The 19,585-nt window shown below is 38.9% G+C and overlaps 1 protein-coding gene across 7 annotated transcripts in view; it reads right to left on the bottom strand.

Moving 5' to 3' along the window:
• The window catches only part of NAV2 (neuron navigator 2), a 332,059-nt gene that overhangs the window by 220,344 nt on the left and 92,130 nt on the right, over positions 1–19,585 (bottom strand). For all 7 annotated transcript variants that reach the window (XM_044436703.1, XM_044436702.1, XM_044436706.1 and 4 more), the window contains exons 2-3: positions 14,851–14,968; positions 5,535–5,587 (exon numbers count right to left, since the gene is read on the bottom strand). In XM_044436703.1, coding sequence (XP_044292638.1) covers positions 5,535–5,587; positions 14,851–14,968 — 171 coding nt within the window. The remainder of the gene's footprint in view (positions 1–5,534; positions 5,588–14,850; positions 14,969–19,585) is intronic.

The following is a 19,585-nucleotide window of genomic DNA, read 5'->3' on the forward strand; positions in this document are numbered from 1 at the left end:
ATCCCATTTTCAAGTGTCAGTCACTCTGAATATGCAAGTGTGAATAGTGTCAGTACTAAATATTCTATAACTAAAGGCATATTTAAATAGCCAGAGCAGCCTGAGCAGGACCACCAGTGGTTGCATAAACAGTTCCACCATTAAACCGAATACCTGATGTGGCATGAAGAACTGACTGCTGTATGCTGCTTAACGGACTGCAACAACAATAGGGTTTCTGTTACTATAATCCATGAAGTAAAGCAGTCGTTCTGGATTGTCAAAAGACAGTTTCAGCTATGTAAACACAAGGAGATCTCTTTTGTAGTTCTGTCCATGTTATGAAGACAACTGCAGCCTTCAACATTTCCTCAGGAAATATGGCAGTTAGCAATTTTGCTTGGCTTTCTACCTATACAAAGTCCGTAATCCTGTGGATGCTTACCTGGAAGTAAGCCCAATTAAACACAGTGGTACTTATTCTCCTGTTAGGGGAAGGCATTCAGAGTTTTGGGGCTGAAGTGCTATTAGTATGCAGACAACATTCAGCTCTGGCTCTCTTTTCTGTCTCATAATTTTTCGTACAATTTTAAAAATCTATTTTAAATGTGGTTTTAAATTTTGTATTGTAAACTTTTTATGATGTGTTAATATGTATTAATATACCATATTTATATTGTATGTTTAATGTGCTGTTGTAAATACCTGGAGAGCTTTGGCTGTTGGGTGGCATGGAAATAAAGTAAATAAATAAATAACTGTTGAACTTTTTAACTTGTAGGTGGGAATGGTTTTGGGATGAATGAGGGCAAGAAACTGAGCCCTAAGCCAGCCAAGATGGAGGTACTATGAATAAAGAAACAAATGAATCTGGAAAGAGATATATATTTGGATTTTAGATGAAATTGCGCTTCTCTTAAAGGAGATGTGTGCAGTTTGGGGATGCTCCTGGACTTGGCATTAACTGAAAAAACTCCAGTTACAAAAGAGCATTTTTTAACCAGCTTCAGCTGGCATACCAACAGCAACTTATCTGAAGATGGATCCTATCCTGTACTTCACACCAGCAGCATTCAGACTGGGCTTCTGTCCTGCTGCCTCCATGGGGCTACCTCTAAATTGGTTTTAGAAACTTCAGCTGGTTTAGAGCACAGTTGCCTGGTTGTTGGTAGAAGCTGTGTGGTCTGCTCATAATTTCCAAGCCCAATAAAGCGGCCTGGAACACCGGCCTCATAAGGCAACTTCCTCCTCGGCTCTAAAGAACATTGTCAAGATGGTCTTTTTAAGATGTGTTTGTTTATATGTATTTCTGCATATGCACAAAGGAAAGAAGTACATGCTCAGTTTTAAGTATATTATCCAAGGCAATTGTTGACAGCAAATATGATGACACTAACTGAAAACAGCTTTTAATGAAGAGGAACTATTCTACAGCTGTATCAAACCAGTGCACTGTGTCTCTAAAGATATTTCTGTCTGGAATTTGCTATGAAAAACTGTTTGAGATGCTTTTGAACTTTGTGTGTAGTCCCTCTGATTGCCACAGCAGCTTGCAAAGCAGCTAAAAACCCTTGGTGTTAGGAAGATGAATTTTATTCTCTGTTCTGAAATTTTCCTGAGAAATTAAATTACAGAGGTTAGTCCAGCTGGCTACATTTGGCTCTCGAAATCATGAAAGTGTGATATTTCAATACATCCATAACAAGATTAAAGAAAACATTTAGGTGAGATTGCAGAGCTGTAACGAAACCAAAGAAGCTTCTTTCTGAACATCCAAGCCCAGCTCTGCACATTTGGATTTACCGCAAGCACCACATAGCCACCACAGTTATTTCCTGTTCTAATTATAAGATAAATGTGTGGTTTCTTTGTCAAGATGGTATTTCTTCCTCCCTACTTGATATTGCTGCCTGGATGCCTCATTGGTTCCTTCCGTATCTTCGGCATATATCTTATTCTTTCACATTTCAGGCTGCTCTCATCTACCAATCTATGGTTTGGGGCTTGTGTGCTATCACCTCTCCCCTCCTTCTGTGTCAATTTGCTTCAGTTTTCAATTAACCACAGTTTATTCTTACATCTGAATTCTACACAGTGGGCAAGCTAAATTTTGCTTTAGGGGAATAAAAGAACCATGATCTGAAGTATGCTTATTTCAATAAACCATAGTTAAGACTAACCACTCAATTTCAGCATTCTTCAGACTCTGACCTGGCAGTACTGCATTTCATATACCTCTTCAACATCATTAAGCTGCTAAAAGCTAACCAATGCTACTTTTAAAATCCTAATAAATATGAATAATGAACACATTTGATGAGTACAGACATTAACTGGAGAAAATTCAGCTAAAATTCAGCTAAACAAGGACTAAAATCATTTGAAAGCCTGTTCCATGGTGGTAGAAGGGACAAAAATTGTTCTTTTCTGCCACCACTGCATCTGCACAAAGAAGCCCAATGGAGCTTTCTTTAAGTGGTCAGAGGTCTTTTCCATTCTGGCCAAAGAGGAGACCCCAGCATTGGCTTGTTGTGACAAATCTGTCAGATTAAAGTGACCATCTTTATGCCACCCTGGCACAGATACCACCGTTGATGCTGATCCAGTGGATGTAGCTTTGGCTTTTTTTTTCCAAATATAATGGATACGTTTCAATAAGGATAAGGGGGAATTATCTAATTCCATTTCAGTCTAGTTTCATGCCTAGTTAGGGCACAGAACCTTCTTCAGTCTCTTTGGTGGACTATCTACACTGGAAATTGGGCAGGTGGAGCATACCTAGGCTGGTTCTGTTGGACCTCTCAGTGCTTTCAATAGCATCAAGCACAGTATCTTTCTGGGGCATAACTCTGCAATATGACTTGGAGGCACTGGTTCTCTGATGGCTCCATTACTATGCATAGCCATTAGCCTGTGATAGTCCTCAATTTTGGGTTCCTTTCTCCCTGCTCTGAGTTCTGGGATTTGATGCTACTAGTATGCCGATGACAGCTTGACCCTATCTCTATTTTCTATCTAAATCCAAGGAAGCTGTTCTAGTTATAAAGCTGTATCTGATTTTGGATACAGCTTTATAACTGTATGGACTGAATGAAGGTGAACAAATGAGATGCTCCTGGTTAATCAAAAGGCAAATCATTGAATATAAATGGTACCTGTGCTGATTAGCTCCGCCCCCCCCGCCCCCCACAAGCCTTAGGCTTGGAGTTTGTGTATATTCCTCCATCTGTCTGTGTATTGCTATGCTGAAATTTTAGTAGGGGTATTTTAGCCAGGAGTATATCTGTACAGCTGAAGGAGAGGTACCAATTGCGCCCATTTCTAGAGATATGTGCTCTGGCCATATGCATGCATTCTTTAGTTAATGCCCACTTAAAGTCCTGTAAAGTGGGATGGCATTAGAAGAGTGTTCAGAGACTTCAGCTGATCCAAACACTGTTGTGGACACTGCTACAGACTGGGCCTAATTACAGGAAGAACATGACTCCCTTATTACAAAAGGGTAATAGACTACCAGCCTGTGTTCAGATACAGTTCTATATGTTAGCAATGACCTAGAAAGCCCCATATAGCTTAAGGCCTGGCTGTCTGAAGGACAACTTTCTTCCTATGAACCTCCTCAGGTTTTAAGAGAGGTCCGTTTGGGCCCTGCAGCCTTCTAAATAGCTGGTCTGAAGCTCTGGGACTCCCCGCCAAGGGAAACTAATTGGTTTCTCTGTTTTCCTTCCACAAGGAAGAAAAAACATTGTTATTCAGGAAGGGTTTTAGAACATGAGCTGATCTGTTACTGAAGCGGGGTTTAATTGGCTGCTCTTATTTCTTTCATTTTGTGTTCTGAATTGTGCTTCAAAAAACCTGTTCAAGTTATTTTTAATTAAGATTTTGTTTTAATCTGCATTTTAGTTATGTTAACCATCTTGAGTGCCATTTTTGGTGGAAAGGCATGATATTAAATATAGAAATAGATGCTTAAATTAAGATATGTTGAAATAATTCTACAACCTGGCTCATTTTGCAATTGTATGCAAAAAAACTGAGTTATCACACTGAATTAGTATTCAAAGTTAAACTCATTTTTATTGTAATTCTAAGACAAATTGAATCACTACCTGCTTTCTATACCCTAAAACTGTTATAAAAGCCAGGACACCCCAAACCTCTCCTAGTTCAGCATCTGGAAATCAATTTGCGATCATTTTAGCATTACTAACATAAATTCAGGAGCAAATTCTTCATTTCAAAACACAACAGATATATTCAAACTCTCTTAGGGCACAATCCTCAGACACTTTCAAGCATCTAATGGCAGAAATAAAACAGTGGTGTTACTCTTTACTACCTCCACACCTTATACTCTGCAATTTTTCTAGGCAGCCATTTTTGGCTATCAAGGTTTGTTTGTGTTTGTTTAAAGCATTTCTATTCCATCCTATACAAAAGTATCAGGATAGTGATATAGTGGCAAAACACAAAAGTAGACTATAAATATCTAATAAAACTGACATTAAAACAACACTAATCCTTCAAATACAGGGAAAATAAAAAGATTGTGGCTTGGCACCACCATAGAAAAGGCCCTTCTCAGGAAGCCAGTCTTCTAATCTCCTTTAAAGAGGGCTCCTGAAGAAAGGACTTCAGATAAAGGCCTTATGGTGGACAGGCAGGTGTATACGGAAGGAGATGCTCCTTCAAGCCCTAAACTGTTTAGCACCAGGGAGGGGAGAGAAGGAAGTTCTTTAAGTCTATGGCCTCATTCACCTCCGTTCCCCCACAGATGCTCCCATTGCCCCCCCCCCCCCCGGGGCTCAGTTGCAACAGCCAGGAGAGTTTTTCCATGTCAGCTGCAAGAGGCTCGGCCTTCAAAGGCCCAGCCCCAAGACTGGAGAATCTCAAGCTGGGACTCTGAAGAACCCTCAGTCTTCCAGACCACATTGGGAGAACACAGAGCTGCACTCTTAGAAGCAGAAGGTATGGTCTTGTTTGGATACATTGTCAATCCTTGCACTGCTCTGCCACTTCATAAGAAGCCTCCCTAACACCTGGTTTAGAAACTGCAAACAAGAGAGATCTAAAAGTTGTGTATACTTTCAACATAATCAGTTAATTACTGCCTATCATCTGCAAACACATATATACTACACACATACAAATGTTTGGGCTCCCCCCCATATATGATAGTCATTATTTATTAAACAATAGTTGCTGAAATACTTAAGTATTCTGAATTCAGCTGTTAAATGTGGCTATAAAGGATTACTATTTGGGGAGCTGCTATTCACAAACTATGATCAACAAGCTGTGGAATAATTAGCATAATGAACTGACCGTTCTTATTTGTTTGGGTATCCTTGAAGAATATAGACACAGATACCAAGGCTGTACAATGGAGAAATATTGACTAATTAAGTGTTAACTGTACCATCACTTCTGCAGCCCATTCTTAACAGGTTTACTGAGAAGTAATACTATTGAATTCATAGAAACTCACTTAAGTAAATCTAGAGTATCCCTACTTAGGAAAATACAGTGAAGACAGACTTTATCTTTTCACTTACCATTTGAGATCTATTCTTTGGACAGCCATTGATATCTTCAATCTTCTCATTTGCTAAAATTGAACAGAAAGAATGATTGAAAACCAAAGAAAACTTCTTGTAAAGACACCTGGTGCAGTTATTCCCAGAGCACTTGTTGCAACTAAATCAAACAGCCCAGAGCTGTGGTTACCCAATCAAAACAAATGTGTGAAACCCCACAAGCCGTCTGTCCGGCTGAATACTTCTCCTGAGCCATTCCTCCAGAGACAGCTGGAGAAGGTCACCATCATTTCAAAAGGAGACAACTGGGCTGACAGCATTTCTTAAAGTGACGGGTAGTCTTTAGAAGTTGAATATTTGAAATGTGGAAGCCACACTCTTTGCACATGAGTGCACGGATGGCTAGTTGAGTAAGCCATGTACATGTATAGAACAGAACCATCCTTTACTATAGAGGCACTAGATGAAGTCTGCCTATTTTTTAATAAAGCATTTGCAAATCTTTTCAACCAACCAGCGCCCACAAAGTATAAGTACCCACAGAGCAAATATATTCCAGGGAACCTAAGTTTATTCAAAGTTGTTGGCAATACTCAGAATTCTGATTTAAAAAATCCACTTTTTCTCCAAGCAATCAGTTTTCATTCTCAGCCATCATACCTGCTGAGACAGTGACAGAGGAACACCTGAATTAATGGTGCTCAGTGGTTGTAAGGCACCTAAGGGGGCCCTGAAATTGCAAGGTGAGGGGCAGGAGACTGAGGGAAGTTCATATGATTTTAATGAACACCTAAGGAGGAAGCAGGATTCTGGCTGTACTGATGGCGATCAGCTTGCTGAATATGTTCCCCCACCCCCACTTCCAGTGGCTGCATATTGGCCCTAAGAGACCCCACAGCTGTACTCACACAGGCCTTCTCCATGGTATGGGAAGCCTGGCCAATCAGTCCCCCAAGAGTGAGGAATCCAATGCGAACAAATCTGTGCAGGCAAAGGGCCCGCTGTTCATTTGTGCAGCCATATGTGGTGTTTGGTCTGACAGAGTTTCAGTGTCACTGTAGATGGATGGACAATGGGACAAACTGCACTCTTGAGAACACCCAAGGGCTCAGTTGCAAGTTTCATGGAATTCTACCATGAAAACAGAACAAGCCAGTCATGTCATTAAAGTAGTATGGAAAGCAGAAAGCCAACGAGCAGGGGTGATATGTAATTATTTCCATTTTGAGGCTGAGAGATTCTGTCTTCTTCAAAGGTGTCCAGCTAAACTACAGTATAATTTGAACTTGAGATTAGCAGGCTGAAATGCGGCATTCTGCACAGTGAAATACACTGGTTCACTGCTGTTACAGACATACTGATGCTTAGCTCATGTTAAGGGAACAGTCTTTGCACATTTAGTCAGTAAAAAGACGTACAGTTTCCAGCATGCCCCAGCCTATTGCAGAACTTTCTTTTGTCTTATCATGTATAGCGCTGTACCTTAAGCTGTCTGCTGTACAGCTTACACAACATTAAACACATCTCCATGCACCACATCTGTAGCATGGGAGCAGTATCTCAACCAATGTTTCTGTCTCCTCCTGCCACGCTGTATACTGCACATACACAAACATGGCACCCGCATGAAAACATGCACTGACCAAAATAGCAGTCTTTTAAAAATATGCATTCCATATATTCTCAGGAGATGAGTTATGGTTTCCTCCTCCTCTAAGTCAAAAGAGCAAATTAAATGGCTTAATTCCATACTAAAGCAGAATGCAGATTGTCCCAAGTTTTGGCTCTTTTATATGGGCAGATCAAAAACTGGAACACAGCCTAAAGGAATTCTTGGCTTTAGTGCTTCAGTGACAGACACATTCCAAGACGACTGGCTTCCACATGGAGACACAGAGCATTAAAAGTCAAATGTATATGGAAAACAGTGATGTATCTCTTAAATAATTTTGCTGGGCAGCTGCTGGTTTTCCCAAACTTATATACAGAAATAAAAAAACACGAGCAATCCCAATTGCTCATGGCAAACAGAACATTCTGAGAGCCACAATCTATCCAGCTGTATGATGAACTCTGGTTGATCCTGCTCTTGTCTAGGGACACACTCTAATGTAGATCAAATGGTACATGTGATAGGCTATCAGAAATAGCTTTCTCAGAGTCCCCTGCTCTTGTTCTCCCTCCAATTAGAAAGCAAAATGGCTTTGACAGGAAAAAAAGAAGCTTATCAAGGTGGGCAAATTTCATTTTTAATTCCTCCCTTTCCATGTAAAAGTTGGGTGCGCAGAACATTTCTGTCAATATGCCAAAAACATGATGCTCTTTTCATGAAAAGAAAAGAAAAAAAAACAAAAACACATGAGCTGCAGACTGTGGGAGCCACACACTGGCACAAGAGCTCCTGCTGCCTATAAAGCATGTGTAATGCTCCCCTGCTGGTTTCAGCAAAGCTTGATAGTAACACGTGCTGATGGCTTTGAGATGTGGTAGCAGCTGAAAGCTGTTTTCTGGGTGTTCACAATTCAAAAAGATAATCACACAAATAGGGCATGTTGAGGTCTTTTTTACATTAACACACGGTGAATTTCTTTGACATGATTGCCATTATGGTCAAGCTTGAAAATGTATGAAAATACATCTGCATGAGAAGAAGCAGCTTGTTCACACGTACACATCACCTGAGCAAGAATGTTATGATGCTGGTTTAGTTCAGCTATACAATATTTAAATTTTTGAAGGTAGTTTTGCTTCCTCTTCCAATAATGTAAGAAGAGTCCTGCTGGATCAGACCAAAGGCCTCAGTGTCCTTTTCCTCCACAGCAGTTAACTGGGGAAGCCTACAGTCTTCCACCGCCATTGTTTGGTGAGAATTTCAGCTATTGGGCAATACAGAAATCAAATCAATAAATATTTCCCAGCAAATGACATCCAGAAGTAGACTGCCTCTGACTCTGAAACAGAGCCTGTATGACTAATGGCCATCGATATATCATCAATATACTGGTCCAATCCTGTTCTAAAGCCCTCCAGTGTTAGTGGCCATCATCTCATCGTGTAGGAGTGTCCTGCATCTCTCACCATTCAGCTTCACTGGATAACCACAGCTCCTACTATTACAAAGGTGGTAGAAAGTCTTCTCTTTTTGCAGATCTTGATCGTGTCCCCACCTCGAATGACTCCTTTCTGAACTAAGTAGTCTCAAACACTCTAATCTTTCATCACAGGGCTATCGCTTTCCCTTTGCCCTTGATTATTTTGGTTTTCCCTTTCTGCACCTTTTCATTCCTTGCATCTTTTCCAATATCCTTTTTGTAGTGCACTTCTGTTACAACAGAGATATTTGAAGCTTACGGCACAGGTTACAACACAGAGCAGATATCAGGAGGCTTTTTGAATAATTTCCTTAAATAGGTATCCAATGTACACTCTATTTAAAAATGGATATTTTTGGTAATGTTTTAAAAAATACTCCATGCTTTCTGCTAGTTTGAATATAGCAGTATCTGGAGTAGTTACTGTGCAGGAGTTATTTATGTCTCAGTCTCTCCGTAGGTTACTAACAACATGCACACACGGCATGAATGCCATGAGAAAGGCTCAAAGCCAATTTTAGTAACGTATGTAAAAACAAAAGGCCTAAGAAGTGTTTAGTCATTGGTGCTTGGGATAAAATGCTGCAGCAGAACACATATTGGTAAATGCAGAGCACACTGCAGGGAGTCCAGTGCTGTGGCAGTAATGGGAATTGAAAGAAAAACTGAAATGTTACGTGATTGCATCTTCTGCTAATATAAGCCTTGCACACATCTAGTGATCTACATAATTTTCCAGGAAAAACAAGGCAAACCTGATTCTCTTGAGCACACATATTCACAAGCATAGCAACAACTCCCTCCCCAAAATGCACAGAAAGTGCTTCATTCTTCCTTTATTTGTCATACAAACATGCTCTCCCTTTTCAGAATTCCTTTGAACACCTGAGCAAGTGCAGCAAACTCATTTCAGCACACAGGACCCCAATAGTCCTTGCCTAACTGAGAACAATACAGCCCTATTGGGTTCACACCTGCTAGGTAAGCATCATATATCTTGCCACCTTGCTGTTTTCACCTCCCCATCATTCTTTTAAGCTTTTTTCTTCTAGACCAGCATTTGAATCCATTGAGCAAAGGTGCACTGGTGGGTAGAGCCAGAGAAACCATATGGTTTTTTTAAAAAATATATCCCCTCCCCTCCCCTCCCCTCCTACCCAGGCGTCTCCCCTCGTACTCAGCAGAACACCCATTTTCCAACTTCTAGGAGGTGCTTCAAGGTTACTTTTGCAACTTTGAGAAGCAGGTAACAGGGCAAGAGCACAGGTAAGTTGGTAGTGGAAACAGTGGATCTTGTAGCTCTCCCCACAAAGTCATAGCAGTGTTTATGGTTACAGGAGGGGAAGTCAGAGTAATCCTATGATTCCACCAACTTGCCACCTTGCAGAAATGAGCATTTTAGCTAATTTCAGGCTGTCTCTAAAGTGCTAAATCACTGCTGTGCAAGCTATAAATTAATTAATTAATTAATTAATTAAAAGCTTTTCTAGCCTGTCTACCACTGATGTCTTGGGACAGCTTACAGTGAAAGAACTGGGGCTACCTTCACTGCAGCATTGGCAGGTCAGATGATAAATGTATTAATAAGCACCACTTCAGCCTGTGCTCTCTGTTTTTAAGATTCTCTCCTGCTCTTAATTTCTACTGTTGGTGCTCTTTGTAAGTCTTGAAATTATTTTTGAAGTTTCCAAAAATGTGTTTAGATTGTTACAAGTTTTAACTATAAACCACCTTGGTGAATAAAAAAGATAATTCATCAATTTACAAACAGGCTGAAAATGCATTCAGCTGAAAATACAGGGCGGTTTTCAATAAATGTAAGCTTCATACAGTGATATATGAAAGTGAAATTACTGTGCTGTGAGCTTACCTTTTGTGTTAAGGGCTGATATTGGTGTTCCAGTGAACAGAACACTGCTGTTTCCAAGAGAAATTAGATGCAAACACTTTCACACAGGTAATAATTGTGTGGATGAGTGTTTAAAACTTTTAAAAGTACAGGGCTCCTTTCTAGATCAGGCCTCTGGCATGAAGGAGAAGAGGACTGTAACCCATTTCTCCATGCTACAGTTCTGCTCCAAATTTGTGGATTATTTGCCTCAAGAAAAGGCTCCTGCACTCTTCATGCACAAACAGCCAGCATGGAATACCCAGTCCAGATCAGGCCTTAATCACATACATGCTAATTACAGACATGATGTCATTTCTAGTTGGACCTTCCTTCATACAACTTCCTGCATACTCGCTTGCCCAGTCGCTTATTGCAGCTGCTTGCTCACCTCTGACTGGCGATGAAAGCACCGTACTTCTAACTGTCTGAGGCGAAGGCAGCATAATCTCCTCCTATTTCAGACATCCAGCAGTAGGTTGCATTTCCAAAAGTGACTGAGACAACAGCAGCAACCAATAATTCAGTTGCTAGAATGCTACAAGTGGGAGTTCATACAAAAACACAGCACACAACACATTCACAGCACAATGAGCTCTATTTATTATGTGTCTCCTGAAGCCACAATCCTAAGGGAGCTTACACAGTAAGCTCATAATATATTTGGTGGAATTTACCTTTGAACTATTTGTTTTGTGGATCTCACAGTCCGAAATAATTTGGTGTATTCCCACACCTCTGGAAATTAAACTTTTCAGGGGAGAGGGCATTAAGGTCTTCCACTACTTCTTAAAATGTGTGTGGACAATGGCAGCTATGCAGCCAAGTGGAATTCTGGATATTTCTTGGTGGGACTGGGTAAAACTATCTGGATCTTTGAAAGTGGAGTCTGCAGGGAGCACAGGACAACAATGAGCTAATTCTCCCTTGATATAAGAGCAGGTTCCTTCTGCTATTAATAATCTAATTCATTACATTAAACTTGAGCAGACTGCCAGGAGCTTTACAAGCCCACAATAGACCTGGGGTTACTATTACTTTCCCCATACACTTTTATCTACAGAATGCTCTGTTTATGAATAGAATGATAACTGCGTTATTCTTGTGGCATTTCTTTTTGCTTCTAGATACAGGACAGACAAGAATGACCAGGCTGACAGAAAAGACCCATACACTGGCCTTCTGAAGTGTCCAACAAATCAAATCTTATCTATCTGGACAAGTTGTGAGGTTGTAGCTTCCATTCCATTAGCTATACTGAAGCTGCTCCCCAATCAGCATTGGTGTATGTTATCACTTCAGATGTGGCAATGAGATTCACTTTGCCTAAGGCTAGTACACATGAGATGCAAATGACTACAATTCTTTCAGTGCTAATTTGAGAGATTAAAATAGGAGCAGATGTGTTTCAACACAGGATTTGTTTTAAATGGAAGTTGGTCTTTGAGGGGAAAACACAACTGTTCAGAGCACACTTAAGCAACTAAACAGCACTCAAATACTAATACAGCACTGAGAAGGGAAAGCAAAAGATGAATAAAATCAAGGATTCTGGAATCCAAAAATACACAACTTTCTCTTCCATCTGCATTATATTGCTCAAGGATAAGAACTATGGAAACATGGATAAAAAGGCATCGCCCATGGGAATGGAATGTCTAATAATGTAATGTTTTATACTATACTATTGTTCTTTTGCTGATTCTGTGTGTACATATTAGAAAAATACATAAAACATTACATATAGGAATAATGCTACACACGTTACATTTAAAAAACTGTTGATAGAGGTTATGGATATGGGTATATACATGGAAAAAATGAAGGGGTGAGAACTCAAACTGAAAGTGCATCTCACTACCTTTCCTTGTTAAAGAAGAAACAGTCACAAATGTAATTGCTGCTGAAAAGTTGTCTGTTCAGCACCTAGACTATTTTCAAGTATCAAAACCCTACATGGCTTGGGGTCAGGTTAGCTGAAGGAACTCTCCTTCTATGGGGTTACATCCTACATCACATGAGAAGACCTGCACTTGCTGTGTACCCCCCCAGATCTTTTCTGGAGAGGGACCCTGTTGCACAAGTGGTTTCCATTTCAATGGTGGATGGGCAGCATGGAATATCACTCTTAGCATCCTACCTGGATCTTGAGTTCATCACTTTCTCCAAATGATACCACCAAGTTATATGGACACTCAGTTGTGGATGCTCTCCCCAAAGAAGCTCACCTGCAGGTTCCTTTGAATTCTTTTCAGTGCCAGGCAAACATTGTTTTAAAAATCTTCAGGATTTTTTGGGTGCTTTTCAAATTTTAGATTAGATTTTTTTTAATTTGAGCTGTTTAAAGTTAATTTTAATGAGCTTAATTTTACTTCTTAATTTTTGTTGTGACATGTTTTATGCTGTAATTGTATCTTTATAGTTCATAAAGCATATTTTAACTATTTTTATGTATGCTGTCCTAAGAAGATCAATAAAGGGGTTAATTAATCAACAAAGCAGCAAGTAGGAAATTACATGCCGGAATCTGCTCTGCCATATCAACACTCAATTCAGCTTTGCAGCAGTTTGCAAAGCAGAAATTGTTGCATTAATTTGGGATATAATAATCTTAATTTGACTTGTGTCTTCTAGCTCCCACCTCCAAACCCCAAAAGTTCTGAATCATCTCTAGGTTTAAAGAATGCCAGCTTGAGTACTTTTTGGGGTACTTAACTCCAACACAACAAGCATGCCATATAAAATGCAGCTCTAGCCAGTCAAGTTTACTAGGTGCAGCTTGGATTAGTGCAGAAAAATGAAAGAGAGCTGTCATGTTTATGATTCATGCCTATGTCACGTCAGTCAAAAATTAATTTCTAAAACCTCTTTTAATACTGTCTGTTTGTATGCTTGTGATGGTCTAAGAATTTTAACAGTTTGGATTAAAAGGATGCTAGGCATATATGAATTAGTCCACAACATATAAACTGGCTAAAAGCTGGTATGAGTGGAACACCATAAATACTACCAATACTGATAAAACTACTTGTTAGTACATATATGTTATCCCTTGGCCAGACAAAGAGAGAAAAGGAAAGCCTCTTGCCAGTGCAAGATCCACATATCATTTCTTGAGCTTATGGCACAAAATGTCAACATTCTTCCCTTATTCATCCTAATTTGTATTAATGAACATTCAAAATGTTCAGCTTATGCCTGTCCTGGTAGGTGACAATAATATATGGATGAATGGCTGAAGAAATAACTCATTTGACAAACTGACCAGGAAAAATAGGAGAACATAATTTAGGTCAGGGAATGGCAGAGAATTCTTTTCATAGATAAAGATTTTTTAGTAAGATGAAGATTCCAGCAACACATGGACTTTTTGTTACTACTGAGAAGTTAAATAAAGACAACTTATCTTGACATAATCTTCAAGGTTAATAATAATATTATTAATAATAAAAACCTTCAGTAGCTACAATGAGTTCCACTTTTTATTGATAGCTGGTTGATATAATTATTATATTTTAATTTATTTTCATTTAATATATTTTCTTGCTTTGCACCTCATATAAGCAGACCAGCTGGTGAATTATGAACTAGCTGTATTAAGAAGCATTGCAGTGATGGTGATATGAAGATTTTACCTGAGATATTCATTCTGAGATTGCTCAGTCATTTACACAGGTCATCCCTTCTTATTAGTAAGAATAATAATATGCCAATATAATAAAATCTCTGGATGGTTTACGAACAAAAATGATGTTTAAATTTAGTGGTATAATTATCAAGTGATGAACATGCTCTTGTAGACTGCCAGGTGCATAGAGACCATGAAGTAGCACTACAGAACTGCAGCCTCAGATTCTGTATCCCTAAGTCTATATGACCAGCCCATCATTATAATGGTATTTGTACTTAAATCTCCTTGATTTTATCACCAATCAGCATTACATTTGGTTTTTCCAAACGCCATCAGACATTCAGTCCATTTGTTTTAGAGAAGCTGGTTATAAACACGATTTTTTATTAATTCATTAAAATTATATTGCTAAAGCCTAGTGCAAAGCAACTCATGGACAACTGCAGTATCAATCAGAGAAAACAAAGAGGCAACAGAAGTCACACTGGACCGTCAGACAACTTGTTATAACGTTCTTGTTTAGTAGTTCTGCATGATGTTGCTTTGTCAGGAGAAGATATCAAGAACAACTTTTTACCACAAAGTGTTCCCATAACAAGTTACAAATTATATGCCAAAATTACCACAATTTCATGTACGTTTTCATTATCATTTTCTTTTCTTTTTATAAAAGACAAGATCCTAACAAAACTATTATGAATGAGAGCAACCAAATCTACTCACCTACAACCTGGATGATTTCAGCCAGTAAAACTCCATCGGTCACATCTTGTTGCAGGTCCTTTATCAAACGTTTATGGCCAGATTTTGCAAGATAGTGATTGGCCCAATCAGTATAAATCTGGGGAAAAGGGAGGGAGAAAACACATTAGCCATTAGACTGAATTTGCTTCTTAAACCATAATTTTCTCACTTAGTTTAAAGCATCCACCAAGGTTTGCAGTCCCTGGAAAAGAATGCTCGTCCTTCTCTTGAGCTGTTTGAAACAAAGTTAGCACCATTAAAATTCAAGGCATTGCGCTGATCAAGTATTCAGCTTATTATAGCAGGGCTTTCTTGTATAGAGATATTTGACATCAGAGCTGGAGGAAACTAAAGAAAGCTTCTAAACATGCTACAGCCTGAATGGGTTATCAGACATGGAACTAAACAGTCTGCAAGAAAGACAGGGCTGGATTTCTTTATTTATACTAAAGAATTAAATGTTTCCCGTCTGTCCTAATTTTGGGATACCCTAAAGGATATTTTTAAAGCAAACATTATAAATCTATTTTTTTACATGCTAAGTTTTGTAAACATTAACAATTTCTTTTGTTAGAACTCAATGAAGTTTACTAATTTCCTTTTGAATTCAGACTGCATTCAAATTAGATTGAATTTAAATTTAATATTTATTAAATGTTTAGTATTTACATTATTTAATATTTTAAAATTATATTTAAGATTTGTAAATTTCATTTATATTAAATTTTATATTGAATTTAATTCAAATTAAATTATAGTGCTATCATATTGCTATTCACATTCTAAATGAAACATACTCCTGACCACAGTGAACAACAGTTCCAAACTTGGAGTCCAGCATTAGATTTGTGAAACTTTTGGGGTCCCTTTCCTCCCAAAACATCCTCACATGCATACCTATTGAAGATTTCTCCACTGATAAATCTAATATTATTTCCAATTGATTTTAAAAATATAAGTACATTCAGGATTTACTTTTTGATTTTCCATACAAAAACTTCACATGCAAATTAGAAAAGATCCTACATGCCATACTCTGGAATATCCATATCAAAGTTATATTTCGTATTCATATTGTGTTCCATTTTTAACAAGTAAGCTTTCAGAGAAGCCATGTGTGTACTGAAAAGAAAAAAAAAATCAGACCAAATCCATTATTGTTATTTTGATAGCAGGGATATCTAGTCACAATGCTCCTGCTGGCAGAAATGGGTGACTGGTAATTCCTCTGCTTCCCCAGGGCCACCTCCCCCACTGTACTGGAGGGTTTCCCAACTTTCTGGAACACATTTTCAGAGCACATGGGAAACAGAAGGGGAGGACAGTCTCCTTCCACCTTCCGGACCCTGAAAACATCTGTCAGGACTGACAAAAGGTGCACTGAGAAGGTTTGCTGGATCCAAGCCACAGAATCTTCCAGGGATGTTTGACATGCTACACCAGCATTGCAATGGAACAAACTCTTTCGCTAAATGAAGAATAATGTTTTTCTACATAACTGTCTGAGGCAGAGTTAGCCCAGAAACAAATGGGCATTTAGAATTTATAAAACCACATCAGTGAAGTGTCTAAAGCTACAGTGTTAAGCCTACAAGCTTGAAACTAAGTCTTTCTAAGAGCCATGGCAAGGACTTTCATGTAATGTGCATGAGGCTAGGCTAGTCTGCATGTGCTCTGACTCAAAAAGCTCTCCCTCAGATGCATTCATATTAGCAAGACAGTCAGTGCAAGGTGTTATGCTACTATCACTTCATATACAGCCCTAAATTCAATTATTTATCAAAAACCTATGCCCATGTACACACACACACACACACACACACACACAGAGTTCAGTTCATACAAAGCAAGATACACATGTGACTAAAATATTGTCCAGTACTTAAGTTGTAATCTGTTTGTTGAAATCTGTCTAGGTGTATGTCTAGAAAACATAACAGTCATCTCGTTAGATGCCAGAATGAAAGATACTGCTACTCCTCTGAGGGTATGAAGGATATGGTCATCTCTTGATGTACGGGAAAGGCAGGGTGTACCAGAGGAAGTGCTGCCCGTTATGATCAAGAGGGAATGGGGTTCAGTAGCCTTGATAATCTAAAGTGTGAAGACTTCTCCAAAGAAGCACCATGGGTGAGAATTCCTGGCTCCAAAACAAGCTTCGGGGAGTACGACAAAGAGGAAGGCTGTGCTGCCAATTCACCCAAACTGGACAATCACTACATTTTTTGCCAAAATTTATCCCAATAATATAATTACTTACTATTATTTGTTTGCATTTTGTCAAACAAGACAAAATTTAAGAACCGCCTGAATCCACAGGCAGACTTGTGGATTGCATTCAGCAAGCAAGTCCACATTTTGACAGAATTGTGATTGAGAAGCAGGAACAAAGAAATCATTGAATTTTATGTTTACAATTGGAATTGATCTTACTGTTTACAATTTTTAATAGCTCTATATGTATATGTGAATTTTATGCACTGAGTTAAAAGCATTTTCTTTTGAGTTGAATTTGTTCACCTGCAGTACTGTATGTGGTTCAATTTGTGGCTCAAAAATTAGAAATTTGACTTTTTCATCTTCAAGTGTGATATTACTTTTGTAAGGGGTGCAAACATAAATCAAACATATTCTAGGGGTACGGAGCATAGAAATGGTTGGGAACCACTGCACTAACCTATTTGAGTTCTTTGAGAGTGTCAGTAAGCATGCAGACAAGAGCAATCCAGTAGCTATTGTTTACTTGGGCTTCCAAAAGGCTTTTCACAAAGTCCTCCACCAAAGGCTCCTGAGCAAACTAACCAGTCATGGAACAAAAGGCAGGGAGAGCTTCTCTTATGGATTACTTAAGATTGGAATAGAAAACAGAGCTGCCAACAACTTACGCCACTTATAAAATATTTGGTACGATCACACTTAAAATATTGTGTGCAGTTCTGGTCACCTTACCTGAAAAAGGACACTACTGAGTTGGAAAAAGTGCAGAGAAAGGCAACAGAAATGATCAGGGGGCTGGAGCTGCTCCTGTATGAGCATCATGGGACTGTTTAGCTTATAAAAAAGGCAAGTAAGGGAAAACGTGATAGAGGTGTTTAAAATAATGCATAGTGTGGAGAACATGGAGAAGGAGACCTTTTTCTCCCTCATTGTATACCACTTGAATCCAGGGTTATCCCATGAGGCTGATTGGTGGGAGGTTTAGGACAGATAAAAGGAGGTACTTCTTCACATAATGTATAGTTAGGCTATGGAATCCATAGCCATGGGGTGGTGATGGCCACAAATTTGAATGGCTTTAAAAGGTGATTGGACATATTCATCAGGGAGGAGGCCATGAGTAAGCTACTAGACTTGCTTTGCTAGAGGTGGAATGCCTGCTTGCACCAGTTGCTGAGGATCCTGGGCGGGAGGAGGTCTTGTATCCATCCTGCTTGAGCAATCCTGTGGGCAGCTGTTTTGCCACCATGTGTATGGTTTGCCGGGTTGGAGTTAGGTTTGGGGTTAAGGTCTGATCCAGCATGTCTTTTCTTATGTTCGTGAAACACTAAATAAGCAAATCCAGTTGGTGCTCATGTTGGACATTGGTATAAATGTTACATGAATGTGATGGAATATCAATGTTTGACACATTTATATTGGTGCTAGAGAATATTTTGTTATCCCAGGAAGCAATCATTCATTGGATGCATGCAGATGGGATGAATGAGATTTAGCAGGTCATTGAATTTAGTCACTGCTATGATTTTCTTAATTTTAATGCTGCCCTACTTAGCTGCATGGAAACCATCCTCTCTCCTTGTGTCACTTTCAGATTATTCTGGTCAGTCCTCCAGAACCCAGAAAAGCAGCAGAATAACTAAATTCAACACCTCAATGATTCTATTAATAAAACAGTGTATAGGATTACAACATGCACACCCGTCATTTACATGCAATCTCAGAAAAATATACTACCCTTAACGTGGAAACTGACATATAAATTTGTTTGGAAAGAAACAGGTTAATAATATCCACTGATAAGCATATATAATGCTTATACAAGCATGATGGAGAGGAGGGATGTCTTGACACACTGAAAACCAAAAATGTTATTAATCTCTCCCATTTGATGAATAAAAAATTTACACATCTGCATATTTGCAACTAATAAATCAGTTGCAGTGGAAGAAGAGAATGCTGCTTGGGTTTTAGCTTTCCAGCATAATTTTATGAATACTGAATTACCAAGGACATTGCTCATTTTTATTAACTTGGTACTTTATATCCATTGCTATTTCTTCTAGCATACATTAAAGTAATTATGGAAGCCTTGCAGAGCACAGGCAAAATCCCCTTACTTGAGAAGTTGCAGTTGCCATCTTAAGTTTCTCCCAGCTCAGGAAGGACTGGGCAGCGTAGTTGTCTGAGAAGAGTAGTTTGCCACACAGTGACCTAGTTTAAATCATGGGTATTTGGGACTGTGTAACAACAAATGAGTGTGTAGCCTCCCAATCTCCACTTTCTTTCTGCTTTGGTAGGTAGTTCAAGAAGATCCCGGGTTGTGCTGTGACATCTAAACCAGTACTGTGAGCTCCTGAGAGAGAAATGACCCAGAGCTTTAAACTATGGCTTCTTGTATAATTTCTATCTGTACAAAGTTCAGATGTCATGGAACACAACTCAAGAATGAGGCATTCCTGTGTTGTTTGTCAAATAAAAATTAGCAAGCAGTTGG

Source organism: Varanus komodoensis, unplaced genomic scaffold (assembly GCF_004798865.1).
Source record: "Varanus komodoensis strain SLA01 unplaced genomic scaffold, ASM479886v1 scaffold3, whole genome shotgun sequence".
Lineage (NCBI taxonomy): Eukaryota > Metazoa > Chordata > Lepidosauria > Squamata > Varanidae > Varanus > Varanus komodoensis.